Raw genomic sequence first — 20,241 nt, 5'->3', positions numbered from 1 at the left:
TGAGGATCTTCCTTTCGTGCCTCTCTCCAGGCGCGGGAGCGACGCGCGGGCAGAGCGCTGCCCGCCTGAGGAGCGGCCCGGCCGAACGCTGCTCCAGCGGCGGCTGGGGGGCACGGACCGCACCGGGCTCGCACGGGGAGGAGGAGGAGGAGGAGGAGGAGGAGGAGGAGGCGGTGGCAGCCACCCCCCCGACCGCCACCCCGTGGCCGCGAAGGGCGGCCGGCCACACCTGTGTCCCTCGGCGCCCCCGGCTCGCCCCGCCCCGGTCCCTCCCGCTCCGGGCGGCGGGGCGGGCCCGCACCGCCGCTATTTGACCCCGCACCGCGCTGCCCGCGCTCCTCTGCCGCTCTCGCCGCAGCCCCGACCTCGCCCGCCCGCCCGCCCGCCGCGCTCGCCCCCGCCATGCCGAACATTGTGCTCTTCAGCGGCAGCTCCCACCACGACCTGTCCCAGCGGGTGGCGGACCGGCTCGGGCTGGAGCTGGGCAAGGTGGTCACCAAGAAGTTCAGCAACCAGGAGACCAGGTGCGTGCCCCGGCCCCGGCCCTCGCCGCGCCTCCCGTTCCCACGCCCCGCCGGCGTCACGGGCGCACCCCGGACACACCCCCGCGCCCGGCGGCTGAGGCGGCGGGGCCCGCTCCGCTGTCACCGGGGCTGGCGGCGGGGCCCGCTCCGCTGTCACCCGCCCCGCTGTCACCCCGGGCTGGCGGCGGGTCCTGCCAGGGCGGCTGTGCCGGTGCGGGACCCGTGTACGGACGGCTCGGTGCAGGTGCAGCCGCGGGAGCCCGGCGCGGGCCGTGTGTCCCGCCCGGCGCGGTGCGGGCTGTCCCAGCCGGCACTCGCTCCTGGTTGTGCCCCCTCCCTTCCCCCGCCTGCACAAGCACCGCACCGCGGTGTCCCTGCTCAGGGCTTGTGCCCGGCTCGGGAGCGCTCCCGTCGGGAGCTCCTGGGCCGGAGGAGGGCTGGCACGGCCCTGGCCGGGTGAGGAGCATCCTCCCTCCTGTGCGGTGGGAATGGTGTTTGCACAGGCAGCCCGTCTGCGATGTCAGGCGCATCCTGCCGCTCGCAGATAATTAACTGTGCAGTTGATGAACTTTATCTACCGAGAGATAAAAAAAATCCTATGAACTACGGTATGCTGTGCAGTTTTTTAAGTAGGTCTTCCCTACTTACCTACCTATATCTGCATACAGGCAGATATGAAAACAGGATGCTGGATTAGATTTTTAAAAGCATCTAAGTCAAATTACACTTGCAGAATTTGTTGCAACTGGTCTTTATTTTACATTAGCAGCCAGGTGTGTGTGTGGTGGACCCATTACAGCTCCCGTAGGGCTCCACTCCCTAGTCCAAGACTGATGGTCATGCGTGAGAGTGATACAGGTTGTTGTGATGGCCTTGGCTTACTCCTCAAAGTGCAGTCATTCCAGATTCCCAGCCAGCCAAACACCAAAAGTAACTGGTAACAGTGTAAAAAATCCTGTGTGAAACCATGAGGACAGCTTGCTCACCTGGAGTCTGGGAATGTGTTTGCCAGGGCTTTTTCTATCAATATTGCCTCTCTTTGCTAGTGTGTTATCTTAGCTTTCTGATCCACCTATTTAATTTGCTCAGTTTTAATGAAGAATTTTAAATTGAGGTGACAGTGGTATGTTCACCCCATGAGCTGGTAAGACTGCAACTGCTCCTCTGTATAGGTATGTGAGTCTAGGCTGCCAGCTGATTCTGAAACACAAGTTCCTGATGTAAATAGCTGGCTAGTCTCTGAGGTTCTTGTGTGTTTATTTTCATCTGTTCTTGTTCTGAATCTCCTGAAAAAGCATGTTTTCATTGCTTCCTTTGAAAGATTATCATGTGTTCTAAAATTGCTCTCACAAAGCTTGTCCTTTTCTGTCTACATTTTTGCATTCTCAGTGCAGTTGCTCTTGTTCTAGTTATGCTCACTGGCATTACTATAAACCCTCTTCCATTGGTGTTTATGCAATCTAATGTTTGCACACTCTAACTCTTCTATTCATTCCTGATTAAATGAAAGCTTAAATCTTCTCTCAATTCTTTCCAGCCCCATACTCACTTTATTGCTCTTTGATCTCCTTTCTGCATGATAAAACTTAACTTGTGTATTTGGTTGCATGAATTCCTTGCTAACTTGTCTAATTTTTTTTAATGTTTCTTCTCCAGAGACACTTATCTTAATCTGTGCTTTAAACAGCAAACAGCAGAACTAAATTGATTTAGATTTCATTCAAGGTGGAAACTTATCTCAATTTGCATATTTATTTTATAAGATAAGTTAATTAAATTCTGGGCTTCAGGATACACCTATTTTTCCAGGTATGGAATATTCTCTCTACCATTAAAAAGAAGGCAGGGGTGACTGCAGTATCTCAGTGGTTTGGCTAATCTGGTAGCTCCAGTTCATGTTTTTAGGCAAGTAGTGATGTACACATATGCAGAATGTATTTATTAGAAACATTATTTCTAGTTGTTTCTGTTGCAACATGGCAATGCTGACATTATCTTTTTTTATTTATTTTATTCCCTCAATTAAAATGGCTTAATATTTTAAACCTTTAAGTGTTTGGATTTTATTTGTTTTTCTGTTTTGTTTTACAACTTCTTTTGAGTCTAATCTGAATTTCCTGTTTCCCCTTCAGCAAGTAAAGTTGTGTCCACTACATATTATTTCAAGTAATTTTTTCAATATTCTTAGCAACTTACTTCAGGATGTTGACTTTCCAGTTTTCTAGACTAATGTTCTCAATAAAAAAATCCCCAGTAATAATAGTAAGAGAATTCCTCAACAATGTATTTGAAATTAAACTACAGGTAAAGTTGATACTTATGTAGAGGGGTTCCTTGCTGAGGGATCTGGATTTTCAGTCTTTCTATACTGTTAAACTGTGTGTGTATATAAGGAAAAAATGACTTCTTCCTATATACAGTGACTCCGGCGCAGTACTTTTTAAAATTTTTCTTCCATTTTTAAATTTATAAACAAGTGTATTGGCATGATGAAATACACTTGCAGTATTGCAGAATACTAAAACCTGATAGTTAAAAAGCTCAAAGAACCTTAAACCTTCCAGTGGCACTCCAGCAATCCCCCATGCAAACAGATAAGCCTGGGCCTGAGGGTCAAACTCTTGTTTTGTCAGATCTGTTAAGTTAGCAAGTTGCAGAGAAGATTTACCTTTTGTTCAAAACTCTGTTTTGCTACTTGCTGCATTTTCTTAAATATAAATGGTGCATAAATTGACAACTGTGTGCAGCCCCAGGCTTAAATCTGTGCAAAAGGTCCTAGCTGGAAGCCTTTCACTTGAGAGTTGTAATTAGTCTGGCTAGCAGAATAGAGTGGAGGGAAGAGTTATTAAATATTTTCCATTATATTTCAAGTGAAACAGGCTTTAGGTTTCAGTCCCAGTTCTCAGCAGCTGTAAGTGGGTTTGAGAAACTGTTGCTGAAGTTAGCCAGGGATAAGACCACCACTGACAAGCACTGTGGCTAAACAGCCAGTGCCTGTATGTTTACAGCTCCAGAACATTTAAAATAGGAAAGGCTCCTCATTTTTATCTGTACAGAGACTGGTCTATCTAGCAACAATATCACAGTCATCTTCTGATTTAGGCAATCAATATTCTTTCAGGTTCTGTAGCTGGTAAATGTAAAGCCTTTGCTGAGAAAGTGGGGAAATTGCTGCCAGACTCAATCACTGCCCCATTTTTTTCTTCCTTCCCTTTAAACTGTATGGAAATGTTTTCCTTCAGCTGGCTACTAAAGTCAGGCAGCCCTACCAAATGCAGCACCAGAGCTCCTCACTAAGCTCTGGTTGTGGATGATAACTCTGTTGTGTGTCAGTTAAGTGCCAGCCACAGTGGCATGGAAGGAGCTTCGGTGGCACCACCTTATTTATCTGGCAAAATGATAAGGACTGCAGTGGGGGCTTAGTTTATCTTCTTCAAACCCCACAAACCAACTGTCATCAGCAGTTTTGAGGCTGAAGAAAGAAGAAAGAAGTCCTTAAACAGGGAGGGCTGTTGTAGCCTCAGCATCATGAAACTGTTTGACTGACACGTAGCAGATGCATACAGATATTAAACATTCTGAAGCCTTTTGCAAAATTGTCTTCAAATACACTGAGGTGGCATTTAATTAGAGTTGCTGTACAATTAAACCCCAATGAGGATATTTTTAATATACAATTAATCCCAGTGAGGATATTTTTGGTGAGTCAATTGAAAAAATATTATTAAATGTATTACTTTGTAAATAATTTTATTTTCTTTCAGGGTAGGGTATTCTTCCTTCTCTGAAGACTATTTATTTTAACTCTGCCCTTGATATACTTGTTATTCTCAAAATGGAGAAACTACTCTCAGATGGCATTCTTTTGCACACATTTTTCCTAGTGGAAGATGGTTAGTGCTGCCACCCATTCCTGTGAGATTCCTGGCTTCTTGCTGTCAGATTCACTGGCTGAAGTGAGTCTTGTAGATTTTCTTAATCCAAGAGGAAAGGAATTGAAGTCCTGCCTGGCACATGTGAATTTGAAGGCTTCCTACCCACAGCCTTATTCAACTGCTGAAGTTGGACTGTTTCAGAAATATCAAATTAAAGTGAATCTAATTTAGCTTTTGCAGAAGGAAATATGGAATGACTACAAAGGGACATTGGCTGCTTTATGGGAAAAGCTGTGCTGTTGATATGAGAGCCATTTTTTTGTGAGTAAATGAAACTTGATTTCATGGGCTGAAATGTGATCTTGGAAGTTAGGAAAAAGTAGCTGATGCTTCCCTGGAGAATCCAGGATGGATTTGAGTTTGTATTTCACACAAAGTGGCAAAATGAAATCACTTTGTTCCATGAAGAAAGTAACTGAAAAAAAAAACAAGAGCAAACCCAGAAACTTATGTCCTAGAGATTTACAAATTGTCACCTGGCTTTAAGACTTCCTTCTTAATCCCCCATCAGCATTGTCTCAGATGAGACTTAACTCTACTGCATCTCATGTAACCTGGCTCTTTTGGGCTCAGCTGGTGTGGAGCCATGAGCTGTATCACCCTCCCTATCGAGATGCTTTGGTATTTGCAGATCCCTGCCCATGGAATGAGCAAGCTCAGGTCACAAACTGGTGTTAGAACAGCTGAAGGCAGGAGGGACTAGGGACACATGGGGATGTGAAGTGTTTCTTCATAGTGCCCAGATGCTGAGCAGGTGATTCCCAGCTGGGCTGGTTGTGGCCTGCCTCTCTCAGTGGGGACAGCTGTTTCCCTCTCTCCCAGCTTGCTTACACTGTCATGAGCTAGAGGAGGCTGGAGAAATAGATTTTACCAGCTTGGCTGGAGAAGGTAAAAATTGTTTCTGGACTGCGCACTGTATGTGTTAAAGCAACAACAGTTTTGTTTGTATAGGGAATTGAAGACACAGCAAATATGGCCATTTATTGCACTGTTCATTTCTCTGAATTGGAAAAGGACCCAAATCCTTTAAAGTTTTTGGTTTGAGACTTCCACTTATTTGACCTTGCCATATGCGGTGCACTTTTAACTTTGTGTAGATGCTAAATACTTGAAATTAAAAAACAACCTCCCCCCCAAAAAAAACTCAAACAAAACAAGAAAAAAAAAAAAACAACCACAAACCCACAACACCACCTCCCCCAGCCCACCCCCCCAAGAAAAATAAAACAAAGGCAAGCCAAACAAACCCCCCCCCCAATATGTGTGGATAATGGCTGACAGTCCCAGGTGTCCTGAGGTGCAGAGTTTAGTACTCAGCCTTTGAAGAGTTTTTGTGCATGTTCAGACTTGTTAGACTTCTGTTTCCAAATGTTTGAGGGTAGTTTTGGGCTGCATGTTGTTAAACCCAGAACTTGCTCAAGAAAAGGTGTTTTCCTCTTGCAGTGGCAGGCTGTATGCCAGAGTGGAGGGTAACAAGATATTTCCTATCTTCTGGTGTTTACCACACCAGTGGTCTGCATCAGAGCTGGGCAGCTGTTAATGGAGATGTAGCAGAGGGCTCTCTTGGAACTGTGGAAAAGCCTAGAGCTGAGGGGACACCATGGGTGCCAGGAGATCTGGCATCCCTGTAGCCTTAAAACCAGCTCTGGCATTTTTATTGTTTCTTTCTTGCTTTGGGCTTTGCTGGTATTCAGGTTATGATGTAACATCACATCAGATGAAATATTTGCCCAGTAAGTTGAAACTCTTGGGTTGAAAGACTTTACTCTGGGAAATGTGTTCCCCGAGGTAAGAGGTCAAACGCACCCTGCTGCTCAGTGCTTGCCATTGGCTGGGTTTCAATGAGTTGCAAACTCAGCATGTGGATTTGTTTGATCACTTTTGAGATATTGATGCATTTGCACACTGTATGAGGACTCTGGACCTTCATTTTTGGCCTCTTCTCTGGGTGTTGGAAGGGCCTGAAGTACACATCTACCTTTTTAGCATCTATTTTTTTTTGAGAAATCTTACTTTTTATAAGCATGGCTAGAAACTTAAACTGCTGTAATTATTTTTAAAAATACATAGAGCCCTTTTAAGTGTATAATTTGAACATCTTAGCTATGTATTTACATTATTAACCTTTGTAGTCTGGCCCTACATACTTAATCCCCTGTTTCCCCACAGCTGCTTGGTTTTTGGTTAGAACATACAAATTTGTAATTCCCATCACTAAGTTCAGTTAGGACTGCTCTATAAATCTAGCTCAAAAGGATCTCAATCTGTGATTACTCCTGATTCTGATTTTTGCTTAATGGATGCTTCAGCCATTGAAATATGTTTGTAACCTAAGTGGGTTTTATGCTGTATCCTTAATTCATGGTTGTTATTGTGTTCAAGTTTCTACTTGTTAAATGGAACACTCAAATAAGCCTTTGCAAGTTGAAGGCAGATACCAACACTTAAACTTGGTATTCATCATGTCCTATCTTATGTGTATCTTTCCCAGCTAGAGCCTTGTGCTTCTGGATGCCAAGCATCTGGCTCAGAGTTCATTACTTTTGTTTGCTATTGATTTTGTAAATTTCCCTTTTAAACACAATTGTGTGGTGTCAGGGCTTTTAATGTGCAGGTTCTGTTGACTCTTCTTGAACAGAAATTTATTTAAACTGTTACCAAATAGGTGAATTTGATTAAATTGCATAAAACAAACAGAGCTTGTAATCTTGAGGCAAGAGCTTGTTTTTGTGTCCTTCCTCTGTGTCCTGACTATGTGAAATTGTTTAAATAACCTCATAAACAGTTAGTAAGGTCATGATATAGATGGAGGAATTTAGTAGCAATGTTAGTAAGATAACTGTCACAGAGTTTGACTTCAGTTAGCTTAGTGTTGTCTAATAAATACTTGAAATACAACATTCAAATACCTGATTCTGTAGTTTATAGTCTTTTATTGGTTGCCTGAATTTGAAAAATAAGAAAGGATGGGGCAAAAAAAACCTACAAACCAAAACAAATCCTAATTGCCAATTCCCTGCCCTTCCTCCAGTTAAAAAAAAAAACCAAAAAACAAAACAAAACAAACCCTCCACCCAAACCCCCACCAGTGTGGTTAGTACAGGCTGTATCTGATGGAACACTTGCAACACAATGACTGGTTATCTTTTACTCTCTGGCTTGGGGAAGGTGAAATAGGCAGCTCTGTGTGTATCTGTTGGTTGAGTCCGCACAATGCCTCTCAATCTTTGAGACAGTAGATAATAAGAGATACTGATCTGTTGTACAGCTCTGTCTTGTTGACTGGGAAATGTGACTACTCACATTTCTATGTGACAAGTAAGTATGTCATTCTAGCCTTAAAAACATAGCTACACTTCTTTTTCAAATGCCCGAAGAGAGAAAGAAGTTCCGTGTTTTGTTTTCTAAGTTGTTTACAAGTTGATGTTTATTGGTAGCCCAAGATCATAAGAAAAAAATACAATTAGTGACAATAGAAAAATAACATAGTATTAACCAGACCTATATTTATCTGAGAGTATATTCCTTGACCTTCTGAAAACTGTTATTTTTTTAATGATGTGCATAGAAGTGACAGTTTTTAAAAAGAGTAAAACAACTCCAAGTGTTCTTTCAGTATATAGTGAACACTAAGATCATATACTTTTGTCACTCAGCCAATGTTTTTCCTAGTATGTAATGTTAGACTGTTAAATTAGCTGTTCCTTTTTTTTCTTAAGTAATAAAATAATTTTTCTTTGGGCATATTCCAAAGGTGTGGTACGAGACAAGACTCATTATAAAGCAGGTCTGTGTAACTGCTGAGTCAGGGTGCAATTAGAATTTTTTAAAGCCCTCATGATAACCACAAAGCTATAATAATGATTGCAGCTACATCTGTAAGCTTGTGAGTAGATTCCTCACATGGAGCTGGGTTTGTGTTCAGGAGGGCTCCTACTTAAGCCTGGCTAGTTTTTTCTAATCATGTATCACATTTAGTATCTTGCTGGAAAAATGTTGTGTTGACCAAAACTTGTCCAGCTTCAAAAAGGGAAACAAAGAAAATATTTAAATCAAAACACAATTCTCTGAATGGCCTCATTCCATTGATCAAAAACTTAGAGAGGGAAATACAATTTTTTAGTCACAAAATTGTTGTCTTTGTGGAATAATGAAAGCCTCAGAAAGGTTTCCTGATATATCTGCAGATGATGGTGCCCCTGACCACCTCTGTCCTTCCAGAGACCTGATGTTTGATGATTTGCTTTCTTTTGACCTTAAGGAATCCTGCTTGTAGCATTCTTAGGAAAAAAATGTAATCAGTTAAGGAGAAAAATTAATACAGGATCTTTGGATAGTTTGAGGCTGCAGAGAACTCAAATAGGGCAGCTGAGAGCATGTACTCAACTATCTTGATAGTGATAAATCAAATGTGTGTTTATCATTAAGATGTTTAAAAGCAGTAAATTCCTTTCTGCAGAAAGCTCATGAGTCTTACATAGCACCCTGAGAGCTGATAAACAGAACTTGTTGGACTATGTTTGACTAGAGCAAGCCTCAGCATTGAGGGACCCATTAGAGAAATTATTCTACCCACATCTGAGCCATTTGGATGGTTTCCAATCAGAAACTTCAGCTTATTTGTGTCTTGGGTACAGATACAACCTTTTAAATAAGGGTTCAATATATTCCATAATTTAATAACTGAGACTAACATAGTAGAGCATGGATTTGCACGGTCTGATCACTTAATTATTTAGGAAGTCTGTATGTTTTGTGTACATAGCACATGGATTTAGGGAAAAACAAAGGTTTTTCTGTTATATTTATGTGTAAGTTTTGGAGTAACAGGTGTGAAAAGTTAGTGTGGTTCAGCAGTAGGTATCTTTTGCTTGGATCTAGAATTGAGAAAGGATTACGCATTCAACAGTTTTGTTTTATTTTTCCTGTTTAAGTTCAATTTAATTTTTGAATTCTGTGGTGTGAGCAGTGATTGATCCCAGGATTTGTCTTGAAATCTGTGGAAGAACAAAAAAACTTAGATACTCACATAAGGAACCAATGCACGTAAGCACAGTCAGAGGAAATAGAACTGACACAAAATGAGAGTTGAGCTGTGGCAAGCTGTTGATTAGCACCCTTCTTAGCTTTTCTGTAAGATTTTTGTCTTTTAAAAACACTTTACTTGAACATCATGGTGTAGATTTTATAGCTGTTGGTTGGTGCTGACCTGATGAAGACCATACTGGCTTATATTTAAATTGTCAAGGAGGCTCTTATGGAAATTGCTGTAAAAATCATCCTACTCTAAATGGGAAGTTTACAGAAGACCTGTGGTAGTTTGTTAAAACACAGCTGTTTTGGGTTTTTTAAAATTTTTTTAGTAATGCCTTTCCAGTACTTCAAGTGTTGAAATGATCATCTCCTGCTCTTTCAGTGTAGAGATTGGTGAAAGTGTGAGAGGGGAAGATGTGTATATTATCCAGAGTGGCTGTGGAGAAATAAATGACAACTTAATGGAACTGCTCATCATGATCAATGCTTGCAAGATTGCATCATCCTCCAGAGTGACTGCTGTAATTCCATGTTTTCCATATGCCAGGCAAGATAAGAAAGACAAGGTAGGTAAGAATTGTCATTTTGGAAGGCTTCTATTCACTTTGCTCACTTGAAATTTTTTGGAGATTAACAATTTTCATAAACATTTAAGTGATTTGAAAGATTTGATTTCCCCCCCCTCTTTTCTCTTGGTAAAATATTCAATTAGTTTATCCACAAGGGATGGAGCAATACAATAAATTAGTTTTTTTGCTTGTGCATTGATAATTGGCATGCCTTCAGTTTGCAAATATAGATATATTCTATGTGTGTGGTCTATTGCAGAGGACTTTGCTAGCAAACTGCATTTTATGGGATTGTTTATCCTGCTTTTTCAAAGTTTTTTTTTGTTTTTAAATCCCTATTAATGTGGAGAGAACACCTTTTAAGCATTTTAATTGCATGGAATTAAATACTGAATTCAAAGTGCTGTAACAATTATGTTGGGTAGGTTTTTTCCTAGATGGTTAAACAGAGCAAAATGGAAGGAACTGATAAAATCCACAACACATAACAGAAATTAACCAAAACATTATTTTATGCTGCCAGACAGATTTTAAAAAATTTATATCCGTAATATTTTTTTTGATTTACGAAGACAAGAAATTGTATGGAAACCCTATAAATGCTCTACTGATTTTATTGTCCTTTTCCTGAATTTGTTGTCATAACTGATGAATATATCAGTTCAGCCCGGTTGGTAACACCGTAACAAACCCTCTGTGGGAAGTGAGACTGATTTTAAAAAAGAGAAAACTGGACTTTATCTCTACTAATGTACAAAAAAAGACCCTTTGAGAGGTTATATGAATGGTACTTTTACCTAAGCTCACTTGAAAAGAAGTAATAAGAAATGTGAATTTGGCTTTAAAGATTGGATTGCAATGGTTGTGTTTTTGGAAAATTGTCTCTCTCCTTTACTTCTTATAAATGGACTGCCCCCTCTTTTTCACGTTGGGCATCAAACCATTCTGCAAACCTTCTGTTGATTTTTATATTCTTTTAGATTAAAAACCTAACAGGACTGAAGTAATGGAGAAGCTAAAACTAATAGCAGTTATTACAAAATATGTAATAGTCAGCCTAGATATCTAAGAACAAAAGTAAAAAAATTATTTTCTGGTATATTAGTTCTTTAGGTGCAGGCTCTGTAGTACCATACTACTACAATGAAAGTCTGCTGGCTATACTTCCAAAAATGGAATTCAGGGATTAAAATGTAAGAACCTATTCTATGCCTACATCTCTTGGTGCTTCATTTTTGCTCTGTTTTGTAGTGGATGATGCTTTCCCTTGATCAGAAGGGCTGAAATACTTTATATCAAAAGACCTTGAAAGGGTATCAATGAGCATTTTGATGCTAAGAAGGGAAAGCATCTCACAATGTTTTGATTTCCCACTTCATATTGGGAAGTTCTGCTGTACCATCCTCTAAGTTCTTGGTGTGGGAAAAGTATGAGTATATTCCAAAATTTCCATGCATCTAAATTGTTGTGTCAAGGGTATCCAAATTTCATGTGGCAGACTTCCAGAGACATTTTAACTCCCCAGTGTGGTGGCACAGTGCATGCCATCCAGGAGCATTTTGTATTTCAGAAATGCATTGGAAAGTGATTTTGATTAATAGAGATTTTGAGATTTTTTTTCCAGACTGTTCTCTGTGTGTCACTGAGTTCCACAATTGTAGGCATATATTTTTTGTTGTAGTTGTTTGTGGGGGCTTTTTTCCCCCTCTGTTTTGCAATTGAGAAAATGTTTGCCATCTTTGGAAATTAACCTTGGTAGTTGACCTCTGTGTTGCAAAATAAGCTATAATGCAGCTGTCAACATTGGGCAGCTTATTGACAGGGACATCTTCCCTCCTGCTTGCATCAGATCACTTGGTCTTTGACCCATCATGAGTGCACAAGCTTTGTGTGCTGCCTGAAGTGTCAGTAAAGTGCCAGCCATTTTCTTCCTATGATCACACACAGATTTTCTTCTATGGTGGACGACGTTGCTGTAGTTTGCTTGACTTTGAATTGAAGCAGTATAATCTTCAGTACATGGATGTTGTTTTCTAGTTTGAATTTAAGTTAGTGGCTTTAATTCTTTATGAACTAAATAGACTGAGTCCTTGCTGCTTAAAATAAGCATGTATTTGTCATACCTCTGGTGCAGTTATGATTTCTGAGAACAATGAAAGTGCTCTTCATTTATTCATGTAAGGAAAGGGCCTTGTAGTAAAAATCTTAGTCTGAGCAATTTAATCTACTCTGAAAATTTTAGCACTAAACCGGAACTATCTTTAAATGAGAAACAGATAAAAAAACGCCCAAAAAACAAAGGCTTACTGAGAATGATAAAAAAGTCAGTAAATTAATTTAGATTCAATCAAGTGCTGCCCTAAACTAGAATATTTCTGATGCACAAGCTAGGTAAACTTAAAAATAGCTCAGATGTTTCTGTGCTTTGACTATAACTGCATTTATGCATCCTCTAATTATGCCAACCTTCCAAGCTGTGGGCAGGAAACATTTATGTAGGATGCTGTAGAGATGCCTTTGAGATAAGTTAGAAGTAGTGACAGATGAGTTTGGTGTTCTACAGCTCACGTAACTTTGTTTTTTTGATTTGTAGAAGGGGTCCGTGGAGCGTTGGGTAGGTATAATTTATTTATTTTTTTTTTATCTAACACTACGCATTTCCATTAATATGGCCTTAAAGGGTGAAACTTACTGGGTTACATTATGTATAACTAGGAACATTTTCAGTTTCACTTCTTGATTTCAGTTGTGTTTCACCTAGGCCATGACAGTAATCCTGTGGAATAATTGATACAAGAAAACCCCTAGATTTAGTTTAAAAATTGTTTGGATATTCAAGATAATGGCTGTCAATTTCTGAGGCTTCAAAGCAAATCTCTAATTTTTGAGATTATAAATTTGGGTAATGCATTAGTGAACATTCAGTATCCATACACTTCACAACTGGCTTTCTTGGAAGTGAAAGTTCCAGTTATAAATCTTTGGGCTTTCTTTGATTTCCTTTCTTTTTTTTTTTTTTTTTTTTTCTGTTCAGTGTGCATGTGATGAATATTGAGCAAGACAATGTACTAAGATGCTTAAAGGCAACAGAGCTTTGATCTTAATGGACAACTTTTACTTTCAGCTATGTGTCCTTTGCACAGTTACTCTTGTGGTGTTGTTTATATTAGCTTTGTGGATTCCTCCTGCCACTGGTAATTCAAGTGATTTTTTTAACAATTTCGTTTCTGTAAATAATCTAATGCTGCATTTCACACTAATAATTCTGAAAATAATCTAAAATTACATCAAAGAATTGAGCAATGAATACTGTGAATCTGGGTTTTCACCTCTCTCATCAGAAGGGAACCTTACAAACTATGTTATAAGGAAAATCATGAGTTCTCATTCACCTTTATCATCCAAGTTTCTGAATAATGAGGTCAGGTTGAATGAGGTTCCCATGAAGGGACGTGTCTAGCCTGGAAAGATAGGATAGTACAAGCAGGAGAGCAAACCTCTCATTTCAGATTTACCTCTTGGTCCAGCTTTAAACTAGAGTTTTGGAAAGAGCTGGTGAGAGAACACTGCAACAGAATGAAAAGAGTAGATACTAATTTTTTTTGTTAGATGTTGACAGAGATTTGAGAGTATTTTGAAGTCCAGCTTAAAAATGTCAGGTGCTAAAATGAGCTGAAGTGATGAAGTGATCAGGAATTCAAATGGCATGAACAAAAATCTGCTACTAATAATAGAAATATCCAGAAAGCTTTGGACAACTTACAGAACTGAACTTAAATGAAGAGCAGTGTTGTTCTCAGTAAGTGGAAAATCAACTGTGCTGAAGCAGTAATGATGATGAACTCAGTTCTGAAAGTGATATGCATCTGAATTGCAGAGATCTAGAGAAGTGCTGGCTGTTGCATCTGCTTTCTGTGTGTCTTACCCTGACAAAATGGTGGTGATGTTCTGTGAAACACAACACCCAAAAGGGATAGTTTCCAAAATGAAGAATTTCAGTAATGATGGTGATAAACTTGATCTGGCCATAAAACAAGACTGCAGTATCTCAGTTTCTATTCTGGAAGTGTGTTGTCAATCTGCAGGTTAAAACAGAGAAATGCCCAGTGTCCACCTAAACTAGGAACAGTTTTGATGAAAATATTGGCTTCCTGATAGGACACAGATGGAAAAGCATCCAGGCTAAATTGTCAGTGATTCAGCTCATTGTCACTTATGCCCTTGAGCATCAATGGAAGGAAAGCAGAGGTACTCTGTAATTGTGGGCTGGAAGGAGAGGAAGTTCCTGGGAGGTGAAATGAGGCTGTTTGATAAAGAGATGTAGCAGGAGAGAATACTGTGCCAGCAGAAAGCAGTCTGATATTGAGATGGGAGCTCTGACTTGCAGTTCTGCCTTCATGCTAATGTTATTGCCAGCTATTAGCCTTATTTAAAGATTAGCAAAAGAAAGCAGGAGGTTTTGTTTAGTGCAGAGAAAACGGTCTAGGGAAACACAGGTTTTTACAGAGTTTAAAAAAATGAAAAAGCTTTGGAGTAGCTGAAAAGAAGTTAGGTAACTTCCAGTCAGTTTCCTTTTTTTTTTGCTTGTTTGTTGTTCTGCATCCTTGATGCTTTTAAAAACCTCTTGACATTGGCATTAACTTTGCTAATAAGATTTTTATTCTTCTTTCATTCTTTCTACTTAGGATTTCTTCATCCTCCCCTGTGCCTTTTGGCAGTTCTAGACTCCTAATTGCATCCAGGAATTAAACATAAATAAAAATTTAAAAAAAATCAGGGTAAAAGACCCCTACCAACAAGGATCTGCTACAAGCTTTACTGTGTTATGAAGAAAGGCTTGATACTAATATTGTTTTAAAGCAGTGTTCTCAAAAGTTGGGTCCATTTTGCCTTCCATCTTCAGATTTTGCAAGGTTTCTTAGCACAAGATAGAATTGAGTGTTTCTGTGGAGTAGAGAAGTGAAGTTAGCTGAAACTTTTAAGTAGAAGAATTGGAAAACTACATCCCAAGTTTTATCTCTTTAATACAAAGCATTATTAGGCAGACTGTGCAAGCTGATTTAGATCTTCCTAAATGCTTTACTGAGTTTCAAAACCCTAGTAACAAGATTGACAGGCTGGTTTGACTAAAATTCTGAAGCTTTCCATATCTAGATTCCAAATATTGTAAAGGAAAAAAGCAAGAAAAATAGCTAATCTTCTGATTCCTTGCATCTAGTCAAAATATTTTTTAAATGTAAATGTTTGTGCTTTATTTCTCAGAGCCGTGCACCAATCTCTGCAAAACTTGTTGCCAACATGCTGTCAGTGGCAGGGGCTGACCACATCATCACCATGGACTTGCATGCTTCTCAGATCCAGGTTGGTTCTTACCTGCTGTCCTAGAAGCTCTACTGAATTAATGTGACAAGCTGATAGTAATTCTCTGTGGCTTTGGTCATTATTTTGAAAGGCTATGTACAGAACTGTGAGGGTTCAGAGAAAGTCTTGCTACCTGTGTCTAATGAAACTCCATTTTAGAAAGAGACCAGTCTCAATTTTATGGGGTGATTTTGCACTTACTTCAAATAGTTGTGCATTGGAGCTTTGGTAGAATTTGCCAAGTCTAATGTAAGAGCTTCCAGAATATAAAATATACTGGCTTGGGGCAAATTCTCTTAATCTTAGCCCTGTGAGAGATTACAGTCTTGCCCTAGGTAGAGTTTTGTTGTTACAGCCAAGGGTGTAATATTTTCTTAAAAGAAGTGGAGATGGAGCCTGGCAACCCTTATCTGGCTTACTGATGAATCCAACAAATCACAAAACCTTTGCCTCAGACACAGAGCAGACATAATTTGTCATTCTCATGTGTACCTTGTTTTAAGAGAACTTCTTTTTTACAGAAAACACCAAATCTTTCCATTCTGGCGCTCCATTTAAATCAGAATTTCTTATTATGCTAGATGGCTGTCACATAAATAAAGAGGTCTAAACCAGATTTCTTGTTTTTACAACCTGTACCTAGATTCCATTTTGGTTTGAGTCCTCCCCATGTTGAAATACTGCTGTTACTGTCAGGCAGTTGAAATTTAGGGGAGTTGAGTATTATTCACTGGATGTTTCGAGAGCTTTTCACTAGCATGAATTTACTTGAGTGCCTGAAGGTGATCATCTTTCCTGATTTTTATATCAATTGAGAACACCTGTTTCCTTTTTCACTCCTCTTGGGTGATATTTTTCAAGACCTTAATGTTTATTTGACTTCAGCAGGATTTTACCGTAGTATCAAAAGCAGAATTGGATCAGTGTAAAATACTAATGAAGTTCTGCCATTCATGATAGGCAAAGGCTTGATTCTTTCCCTTTATCTTCGTTCCAGGTGAGATACAAACACATATTCATTAAACTCTTTCTCTTTTGGACTAGGGTTTCTTTGACATTCCAGTAGATAACCTGTATGCAGAACCTGCAGTCCTGCAGTGGATTAAAGAGAACATTCCCGAGTGGAGAAACTGTATCATAGTCTCACCTGATGCAGGTGGTGCAAAAAGGTACTATACAAGCCTAAACCAATTAGTTTAGCATATAGTTAGTGATTAATGATCTTGTTTGTCTAGTCTTCTATATTCCTCTATGAATTATGCAAGATAAAGGGTACATCACTGATGAATCCAACTGCATTGTAGAAACAGAACAACTACTTCTTCCAATGCTGTTCATGCTTGAAAGCATTCGGGAGCTTTCTATACTCTAAAGAAGATATTTTTCTCTCTCCCTGGATATGGCCTCATTACCTGAATCCCTCCACCAGAGGGAAGAGATTTTCCCTGCTGCTTGCTTCTTTAGCCAAGTTGCTGCACCTCTTCCTGCTTCGCTCTGGAATTGCCTAAGCTTCCCTTCTCTGTCAAGGCATATGGCCTATTCCCACTCTACCTGCTGGCATTTAGGTAAGAGCTTGCTTGACTCATTTCTTTTTTCTTTACATTATTGCATTCCAGACGTAAACCTGCTGACCCCCAGTTTTGCACTATAAATACTAGAAAAAGGGAATGAAAGTTTGAGTGGCAAAGGGTAAAAATAGAAAACTTAGTTCATTGGAGGCTTTCTTCATTCACAGCATGTGTTACTCATTTAGCAGACTCTGTTTTATTTGGTATTGATTGAGCATAAACCAATGCTAAAGCTCAGAACCAGGCTGGCTGGTGAGGTCATAAAGCATGCTATTGAGGCAAAATGCTTATTCTCAGGTTTTATTGCTCATGCTGCTGCTGCAGAGGGAACAAAGACAAATGAAGTAAGACTCCTGTAAGCCCATAGCAATTTAAATGTCTCAAATTTAGTATGGGGAAAAGTGTGAAAAACTGTCATAATTTGATTTTAATTGAAGTCCTTGAGTCTTCAATTAAGTTGTGAGCATTCATCTTGTAATGATTTGGAACTCCTAGTTGGTTTTTGTTTTTTAGATTAATCAAATTAAGGATGTGAAGAACATAGAAAGAATTCTAAAAGATCACTTAGTTAAATTTCTTTGTTCCTATCAGGATACAGTTATTTTTGCATTTGGTTTTATGTTGGTTTTGTTTTTAATGCAAAATACAATCTTTGCTTAGAATTCAAGTCAAAAGACAGCACTTTTCCCCCTACCAAATATTTTTGCATTATCAAATTAATGATAGAAGTTTATTTTTCGAAGTTCACTCTCACTGTATTTAGTATAGATAGTAAAAAAAAAAACTGGAAAAAGGCAATCAGAAGTCTGTAACAAGTGAAGTTCATTATTAGATGTTTGTTTGGCCACCAGAGGTCACCCTGAAGAGTTTTAAAAGATCTTTGTCAAGCAGATGTATGCTAAGGAAATTATTAATGAAGTAAGCTACTTGATTACTAGTCAAGTACTGTGAAAAGAATTATTAATCACTATTAACTTGTTTGGGTTTTTTCCCCTTTGGCTTGGTTTGAAACACTGCAATGGTATTTTCCAGTTAGAGTGTTAAAGTGCACATTCCCGTAGGCTTAGAATTTACTTCCCCCTACTTTAAATTACCTAGTGTGACTGGTATTGCAGCAGCTTAATAAAAGCTTGTGAATAGCTGAAATGTTTTCAAAGCCAGGCACTGGCTTTGATATCAGAAAACCAGAGTCAACTCAATTAAAAAACCGATTTTTGGGGTATAGCTTAAGACACTCTGGTTCATAATTAGCAATGAATTAAGATTGCTTCTACCTGTCTCATTCCTTGCAAAAGTTTTTGCTGTGGTAATTTGAAAGCCAGGAGACAAAAACTGTGTTTTGTGACAAAAACATTTGTGTGACTGTTTTTTTTTTTTTAAATGATTTTCTAAACGTGGTATATTTCTTCCTGTAACTTAGGGTTACTTCAATTGCTGACAGACTGAATGTGGAATTTGCTCTCATTCATAAGGAAAGAAAGAAGGCAAATGAAGTGGACAGAATGGTCTTGGTTGGTGATGTGAAAGACAGAGTGGCAATCCTTGTTGATGATATGGCTGACACATGTGGCACAATATGTCATGCAGCAGACAAGTAAGTGTTATTATGACCTGTCTCACTGCAGTGTTCTCACTCACGGCACAGCTGATGGATACAGTTGTCCTCAAAGCCTATAACCCAACCTGACCTCTCTAGTATGAAGTCATTCTGACCCTTGAATTGATAGGGTCACAGTTCTGTGGTTCAGCAGTGTCCTTCTTTAGAACATGAAATTGAGAAAATATTTACGGAAATATATGATCTGTACCTAGGAAAAGCACAGAATAAATAAAATTTTATAACTTGAGAAGGGCTTGGGCCTTTCAAGTGCACTTTACAGTTCCAAGGCAGGAGCCAACAGCTCAAAAATCATTCCCTCCTTCAACCTCATCGTGGAGCCTTTCCACTCTTCTTAAGCAATCTTTAACAAAGCTTTACTGGATTTTACACTGCAAAGTATTTTCACCATAGTGTCCAATGCAAATGTAATATTACTTTTCACTGTACATCTGTACAAGCATAAAACTACTTTCATATGGGGAGGTGAGCATAAGTTTTCCTGTCTTCTGTCTGAAAGTTGGTTGAAGAGTTCTCATTTCCCTCTTGACTTGAGTAACTTGAGTTTGTTCAGTCTTTCCAGAAGGTTTGTAAACTTCTGCTCAATTGTGACACCCTCTGGATTCCTTCCAGCTGTTCTGCTTCTTGAAGAGGAGCTTGTGAATGTAGACTCACTATCCTAACTAAGGCTCTAGCAGTGGTACTAAGGCTCTAGCTGAGTAGAAAGGATTATTTATGATTTTCCAGGTGCCCTTATGCTGGTACTTTTCAGGTTAGCAGTAAGGCTGGCTTGTGTTAATCTGGTTCTCAAGCAGCACCCCAGGTCCTTTTCCACCAGACAGCTTTTCAGCCTCTCTTCCCTGAGCCTGTTGCACTTCATGGTGTTGTTGTGAGCAAAGTGCAGACCTAGGACTTGGCCTTATTGAACCTCATACAAATGGCCTCAGCCCATTGATCCAGCTTGCCCAGATCCCTCTGCAGAGCCTTCCTGCCCTCAGGCAGATCAATGCTCCCACCCAACTTGGTGCTACCCGCAAACCTTACTGAGGGTGTCCCCACTCTGCTTGTGCAGACCCCTGATGATGTCAAATGGGTTTGGCCCTAGGGGAACCCCACAAGTGACTGGCTGCCAGCTGGAAATAATTCACTACCACTTTCTGGCCCAGCCATCCAACCAGTTTTTTACCCAGTGAAAAGTATACCTGTCCAAGCTACAAGATACAGATCTCCACAGGGGAATGCTGTGGGAAATGGTATGAAAGCAAAAAGTGAGTTAGACATTGTTCTTGGTGGTTTGAAGTAAAGTTAATCTCACAAGTTTACAGTCTTTAGTTGCAGACTTGCTATTTGTACCTACATGAAGGATGTCAAAAACTCACATATAGTCTTGTGTGTCTTTAATTTTTCATGGAAATTTGATGAAATTTTGCAGAGATGTTGTGTAGTTGTTTGCTATCTGCATTCTAATCTGCATCATACCTCAAAGTATTCTTTTAGGCTGTGCCCTTTGCAGATCAAAATCACAAATTGCCTAGCCAACATCTTTTTAATACTCTTGTGCATAGAAGAAGTTAATTCCTGTCAAAAACCTTTATTTCTTTCCTGTTTTGAAAGAAGTACTCCTTTTCCTACAGTACATTTCTAGAGACAAAA

At 39.6% G+C, this 20,241-nt stretch overlaps 1 protein-coding gene across 4 annotated transcripts in view; it reads left to right on the top strand.

Annotated features, from left to right (window-relative positions):
- Window positions 1-204: 204 nt before the first annotated feature.
- Window positions 205-20,241, top strand: part of PRPS2 (phosphoribosyl pyrophosphate synthetase 2) — a 26,984-nt gene continuing 6,947 nt past the window's right edge. The window contains exons 1-6 of one of the 4 annotated variants that reach the window (XM_071430534.1): window positions 205-524; window positions 9,876-10,059; window positions 12,656-12,676; window positions 15,325-15,423; window positions 16,468-16,592; window positions 18,412-18,585. In XM_071430534.1, coding sequence (XP_071286635.1) covers window positions 403-524; window positions 9,876-10,059; window positions 12,656-12,676; window positions 15,325-15,423; window positions 16,468-16,592; window positions 18,412-18,585 — 725 coding nt within the window. In that variant the 5' untranslated portion in view covers window positions 205-402. Of the gene's footprint in view, window positions 525-9,875; window positions 10,060-12,655; window positions 12,677-15,324; window positions 15,424-16,467; window positions 16,593-16,854; window positions 16,989-18,411; window positions 18,586-20,241 lie in introns of those variants that run through there. The other 3 variants (XM_071430533.1, XM_071430535.1, XM_071430536.1) reach the window with 3 other exon arrangements.

Source organism: Agelaius tricolor, unplaced genomic scaffold (genome assembly GCF_023055355.1).
Source record: "Agelaius tricolor isolate 1412-34295 unplaced genomic scaffold, bAgeTri1.0.p SCAF_7, whole genome shotgun sequence".
NCBI classification, from domain to species: Eukaryota; Metazoa; Chordata; class Aves; order Passeriformes; family Icteridae; genus Agelaius; species Agelaius tricolor.
The sequence above is the reverse complement of the archived record's forward strand: the minus strand, read 5'-3'. Positions and strand labels throughout refer to the sequence as shown.